We start from the raw sequence: 6,784 nt of genomic DNA, 5'->3' as shown, positions 1-6,784 counted from the left end.
TAAACTTACGACTTCAACTGTATGTATATACAGTTCCAGTCTGTTATACACAATATATTTATGTCAACATTCACCAATGTGTGCCATGCTGATTACAGCCTTGGCATGCCAATGTCCCACCTCTTATTTATCTGTCATTCAGAATGGGGAAGAAAACTGTACACCATTTTTATGTGACCTAGTTTCTCTAAGCTCCACCCCTTGACTTGTTATTCGAATACAGGAAGACAAGCTCGTCTCTCACAGGCGTCAGGTTTCGTTGCGGTTGTTCACTCTCTCACTCTTTCTGACACACAACACAAGACTGGGATTTACATTTTTAGTAGAAACAGATAGAAAATTGGAAACGCCAATAACGGACTGTTAGAAGGGAAGGTTATTAAAAAGGCAAGTAAATCATTCTGTAGTCCTGTATCTGCAGATCGATGATGGAAACACCCATTCCTGTTCCTGAGCTGCTGTTAGCCATTTTAAATGAGCTAATCACTGAAGACCTTAAAACATTCCAGTGGTACCTGACTCAGGTTGTGCTCAGCGATTTTCCTCCCTTCCCTAAGAGCAAGCTGGAGAACACGGACAGGCTAACCACTGTGGATAAGATGATCAAGACCTCAAGCTATGAGGGAGCTGTGAAGGTGTCACTAGAGATCCTGAGGAAGATGAACCACAACAATCTCGCTGAGAAACTACAGAGAGACAGCCAAATATCCTGTCCTGTGTGCCACGACATTCTCAGGGATCCTGTTATACTGTCATGCCACCACAAAGTCTGCACAGTCTGTCTACATGAATGCTGGAACCAGAAATATTCTCGGCAATGCCCTGTGTGCAAGAAGAGGATGTCAATGGATACAGCAAGGTCTGAGGTGCTCTGCAGTTTGCACAGTGAGAAATTCAAACTCTTCTGCCTGGAGGATAAAAAGCCAATCTGTGTGGTATGTCAGACTTCAAAAAACCACAAAAACCATAACTGTAGCCCCATAGATGAAGCTGCACAGGATCAGAGGGAAGAACTCCAGACAGCACTGAATTCCTTAAAGGAGAAGCTTGGGGTCTTTAGTAAAATTAGCCAAACCTGTGCTGAACACATCTTGAGCCAGGCCCAGCACACAGAGGGTCAAATTAAGGGGCAGTTTGAGAAGCTTCACCAGTTTCTACGAGAGGAAGAGGCAGCCAGGATAGCTGAACTAAAAGAGGAAGAAGAGCACAAGAATCGAGTGATGAAAGAAAATATTGAAGAAATGAGCAGAGAGATTTCATCACTTGCAAACACAATCAGATTCTTAGAGGAGGAGCTGAAAGCTGAAGACCTCTCATTTCTGCAGAACTATGAGTCCACAAAGGAAAGAGCCCAATGCAAACTGCCAGATCCAATGCTGGTCTCAGGAGTGCTGATAGACGTGGCTAAATACTTGGGCAACCTGCAATTTAGAGTCTGGGAGAAGATGCATGAGATTGTGAAATACACTCCTGTGATTCTGAACCCCAATACTTCCCAACCACATCTCATCCTGTCTGATGATCTGACCAGTGTGAGACACCGTGATGAAGACAGCATCAATGACAGTGACGAAACACGGCAGCTTCCTGACAACCCAGAGAGGTTTGATACCTTTAGAATGGTCCTAGGTTCTGAAGGCTTTAATTCAGGGACACACAACTGGGACATTGAGGTTGGGGACAATACTCACTGGTCACTGGGTGTGATTACAGAATCTGTCCAGAGGAAGGAAGAAGTAAAGAATGGATACTGGCAAATCCGATTCACTGGTGGTAAATATGATACACATTCTCCATCAGGGTCAGACACTCTCCTTACTGTGAGACAGAAACCCCTGAGGATCAGAGTGCAGCTGGACTGGGATGGAGGTAAGCTGTCATTCTCTGACCCTGATAATAAGACAGTTCTACACACATTCACATACACTTTCACTGAGAAAGTCTTTCCTTTTTGCCTTAATGGCTGTAAACTCCACCCTGTGAGGATTTTACCAGTGAAGGCCTGTGTGACAGTGGAAAAGCCCGATGAGACCTTCTTACAGGACACAAGTGTCAGAGGCTTAACAGTGAACACCCACAATGATTATGATATGTTCGATGAGGACATTGATGAATTTGAGGAGGAATACGATGAATGTGCAGACCCTGAAGATGAAGATGATGTAGATGATGTAGATGATGTAGATGATGTATATGAAGAAGATGAAGAAGATGAAGACGAAGAAGAAGAAGATGATTATTAATAAGATGACAAATATGATACTGTCTCGATCTCCAACAGTGGAACAACAGTTAAACTATAGTATAAGTACAATATATGCAGGGTGTGGGAATGGATTTGGATGTTCTTATGAAGAAACTAAAATGACTGTAGGTCATTTTTTTATGTAACTGAATATTATTTCTGAAAATCAACAGCATGGAATATTCATATTTTTACTATATTCTTTTTTTTATATGACTCCAAATATGTTTTAACTATAATATCAATGGCTGAGTCTATTCACTTTAATTGTTAATAAAAACATTGGTTTGGAAAAGTAAAATCTAACTCAGTGGCCAATTTAGTTAAGAACATACTTTATAGCCTATGGAAGCATTTAGCTGCTGAAACTCAATTGGTAATGCAAATGTTAAATCAATATGTTTGCAATTCATTTGTGACAAAATTCAAATTGAAATGCAAAAAAATATATTGCATTTTCATGATTGAGTATGGTCCATTAATTTCCATGCTACTATCCAGTACAACACTGACACATTTAAATATAAAAGCTTATTACATTTCTGGGGTTGCAGGTAACCTTGTTACATTTGTGGTGGCAGGTAGCCTAGTGGTTAGAGTTTTGGGCCAGTAACTGAAAGGTTGCTGGATTGAATCCCTGAGCTGACAAAGTAAAAATATGTTGTTCTGCCCCTGAACAAGGCAGTTAAGCAACTGTTCCCCGGTAAACTGTCATTGTAAATAAGAATTTGTTCTTAACTGACTTGCCTAGTTAAATGACGGTAAAAATGTATATATAAAAATGCTAATGATTAACTTGTTGTAAAAGCAATAATTGTGAAAGAAAGAAAAAATAATCGGCAATTACTGTGTGTGGTTTAAAACTGTCAAATTTCAAATGATCAATCAAATTCAATAAATCTATCACGATGCTCCATTTTGCTATTTCGTTTCCTCATTGCACCCTTGCGTTTTCGACGTGTTAGACCTGTTTGGTAACATGAGGCGGAAGGGGTATAATAAGACCTGCAGGCAGCAGACTCTTTCGGTAGAAGCTGCATGGATGTGGCGTGTTTTAGCTGTCCGGGCAACAACAGACAGTATGAAAAATTGTATGCGTAGACTTGACAGAAAGTAGCAAAATATACATGTAGATTTTTTTGCACACATATTCAGTAAAAATGTGCGATTACATAAAAAGTTTGATTGCATCATTTCTTCACATTTTGTATTAATTTATTTGCCAAGTATGTTATTTATTCGATGACATCCACAAATTTAATTGTGAGAGCCTATAATTTAATTTGCCTCCAAAATGCAGGTTTGGAGCGAAATGCAATAATAAATAGTCAAGATAGCAGAGTAGGCTCTTTCAACAATGAGACCAGCGTTGAGGAAGGTGGTCTTGATCGCACTGTTGGGCCGGGACCAGCCCCGCCGAAAGCGCAGGTCTGTGTGGGTCCCCAGATGGTTAAAGTCCCGAAAGCAGGCAGGGGAGTTCCACCGTCTAATTCAAGAGCTTCGACTGTTTGGAGAGGAATTCCGAAGTTACTTTCATCTGGACCGAAGCCAGTTCGATCACCTGCTCCAGATGGTTGGAGCCAGGATCACCCGGATGAATAACAACTACCGGGAGTCGATCAGCCCAGTTGAACGCCTGGCGATTTGTCTCCGGTGAACTACATTCTAGTACAGTTTTAAAGCCTTTGATACCATAATTGATTGATATTTGATACATTGTTTTTATGTGCAAACTAGCTAGCTAAAGGGCTCTAGTTAATAATCCCTATTTGACATCAGATGTACTTTTACAGAAAGTTCATTGGGACTATAACTTTTCCCAAAGTTGGTTTATAATCATTTTTAAAAATTATGATACCAAATGAAAAGAAAGGTGCCTTCTGCCCTGATGAAGGTAGGCTAGTCTTCTCCAGGACCCATTGTTGTTCAAGACAGTTACAGTCATTCATTACATTCTTATTGGACTCACATACACTCTTAGAGAAAAAGGTTCCAAAAGTGTCCTTCTGCTTTCCCCATAGGATAACCATTTTTGGTTCCAGGTATAATACTTAATACATGGAACCCAATAGGGTTCTACTTGGAACCTAAAGGGGTACTACCTGGAACCTAAAAGGGATCTCCTATGGGGACAGCCAGAAAACCCTTTTAAGTAGATAGTACCATTCTTTCTAAGAGTAGAGTTGGCCTGGACTACAGTTTATTGATATAGTCATAGACTGAATTGTACTGTTTCAAGGCATTGTTAATGATGGTTGATGAGTATTACAATATAATTAGTAAAGCATAATAAACAGTAATGAGTAGTATGTAGTATAATATGAGTAGATATAATATGCGGGTGGAATTCAAGTTATACACTATATTGATCATTATTTTGAATTATATTTTAGATTCTTGGCGACAGGGGACTCCTACAGGACCATAGGATTCAGCTTCCGAGTTGGATGGTCCACGGTGGCAGGCATTGTCCCATCTGTGGCACAAGCCATTTGGGACTGTCTGGTTGGTGAAAACATGCCTGTCCCCAAGGAGGAAGACTGGAGGGCCATCGCTGCTGAGTTCCTGGAGAGGAATTTCCCCAACTGTCTTGGCTCCATTGACGGGAAACATGTAGTAATCCAGGCTCCACCGTGCTCAGGTTCGCAATTCTACAACTACAAGGGTACATATTCAGTTGTACTCTTGGCTGTAGTCGATGCCATCTACTGTTTCCGTGTTGTCGATGTTGATGCTTACGGCAAGGGAAGTGATGGCGTGACCCTCCGAGACTCTGCCTTCGGCCAGGCACTTCAGGATGGCACCCTGGATATTCCACCACCTGCATCACTCCCTGGGGCTGAAGACCTGGGACCTGTTCCCCACGTCTTCGTCGGCGATGAGGCCTTCCCTTTAAGACTCATGAGGCCCTATGCTGGACGCCAGCTGCCATTGCCAAAGCCTGTAAGGATCTTTAACAAACGACTGTCCAGGGCAAGGTTAGTTGTTGAATGCACCTTTGGGATTCTGGCAGCCCGGTGGAGAATGTATTGGAGAGTGCTTGGTCTCAGCCCCTCAAATGTCGATGCCTGCGTGAAGGCCACACGTGTTCTCCACAACTACCTGCGGAGGTCATTCCAGGAGCCGCTCCGGATGGAGATGGGCACGCCAAATGGTCACCTTCCCGATGTCACCAGGGCAGGTGCCAACAACGCCCCCAGACAGGCACTCCAGGTGAGGGAGAAGCTGACCACCTACTTCTCATCGCCAGCAGGTGAAGTCCCATGGCAGTATGCCGTGGAGTGAAACGGCTCTTCTAAGAGCCCCATAACACAAAGGTTATTTTAAGAACCATCCACCGTTGTCCATAAAATTGCATTTTTCAATTTGGGAGTAAAGACCACACCTTAACCCCTTCCCTCTCCCACTAACGTCAGTATTATACACACCTGGCATGGTACATCAGGTGAGCGGGAGCACTAATTAAGGTTATACGACATACAGTTAGTATGATAACAAAGGGAAAGGGTAACCTAGGGTCCATACAAACAGTACAGTTTACCACCATGTTCACTGGCCTGACAAAATACAGGTGGAAAAAAAACGAATTAGGAAGAGAATGTGTTTTTACTTTCATCTTGTTTTAGATCAGCAAAGGTGTAGGGAAGAAATAAGAGTCTAATAATTAAGTCTAAATTAGATATTAATAAACAACTGAAACAACTGACTATGAAAACATAATTTAATAAGTATTCAAGTACAGGAAAGAACATGACAGGTATGTGAGTTGTAAAAATGTTTAAAAAAAATAAAACTATTGAAAGAGGTGTGTGCGTTTTTTTTGTTTTGTTAAATGAATGTGTAGCCTGTAATCTGTAAGAGAACAGCAAGAGCATGTATTTTTGGCACAACTGCAGACCGATACAGGGACTACTCATAAAGCCTAGATGTAGTAGGGGAACTTCAGACATGGCCATAAAGAGAGAGAGGGCAGGGCACTGGAGATCTGAGGTACGAAGAGGTGTGTGTGTGTGTCTCTGTCTCTGAGAAAAAGGGAATAGGTCTTGAGGTTTTAGATTTCAATACTCTAAATAATACTTTTAAAATAAACTGGATTCTGAAGTATGGGGAACAGTATTTGGAATGTCTTCCCTAAGTATTTATTTGACTCTGTTGGTGGTTAAGAATTTTTTTGCTTCAATGTAATTTTGATATTGATAAAATCCCAATAAAGTTGGCCAAATTCCATAAGCAGGCAATTTTAGCTTGGATGTTAGTGTATAAACACGATTTTCGCCCTCACAGATACGTTTTATGGAACAACAAAGATATACCATTTGTATACTTATTTTCCACCATAATTTGCAAATAAATTCATAAAAAATCCTACAATGTGATTTTCTGGATTTTTTTTCTCATTTTGTCTGTCATAGTTGAAGTGTACCTATGATGAAAATTACAGGCCTCTCATCGTTTTAAGTGCGAGAACTTGCACAATTGGTGGCTGACTAAATACTTTTTTGCCCACTGTAAGTGTAGAATTCCAATACCCCGAAAGAA

The 6,784-nt window shown here is 41.1% G+C and overlaps 2 protein-coding genes across 2 annotated transcripts; both read left to right on the top strand.

The window, feature by feature from the left end:
- Nucleotides 1–214: 214 nt before the first annotated feature.
- Nucleotides 215–3,159, top strand: LOC110535952 (tripartite motif-containing protein 35). Its single transcript, XM_021621365.2, has one exon. The coding sequence runs from the start codon at nucleotides 426–428 to the stop codon at nucleotides 2,241–2,243; it is 1,818 nt and encodes a 605-aa protein (XP_021477040.2). The 5' UTR covers nucleotides 215–425; the 3' UTR covers nucleotides 2,244–3,159.
- A 92-nt stretch (nucleotides 3,160–3,251) lies between these two features.
- On the top strand, nucleotides 3,252–6,572 carry zgc:194221 (uncharacterized protein LOC100191015 homolog). Its single transcript, XM_021621366.2, has 2 exons — nucleotides 3,252–3,898; nucleotides 4,639–6,572. Exons 1-2 carry the CDS (start codon nucleotides 3,603–3,605, stop codon nucleotides 5,528–5,530), a joined length of 1,188 nt encoding a protein of 395 aa, XP_021477041.2. The 5' UTR covers nucleotides 3,252–3,602; the 3' UTR covers nucleotides 5,531–6,572.
- The last annotated feature ends 212 nt before the right edge of the window (nucleotides 6,573–6,784 follow it).

The sequence above is a fragment of the Oncorhynchus mykiss genome, chromosome 11 (genome assembly GCF_013265735.2).
Source record: "Oncorhynchus mykiss isolate Arlee chromosome 11, USDA_OmykA_1.1, whole genome shotgun sequence".
NCBI classification, from domain to species: domain Eukaryota; kingdom Metazoa; phylum Chordata; class Actinopteri; order Salmoniformes; family Salmonidae; genus Oncorhynchus; species Oncorhynchus mykiss.
This window is presented reverse-complemented; position numbering and strand designations above follow the sequence as displayed.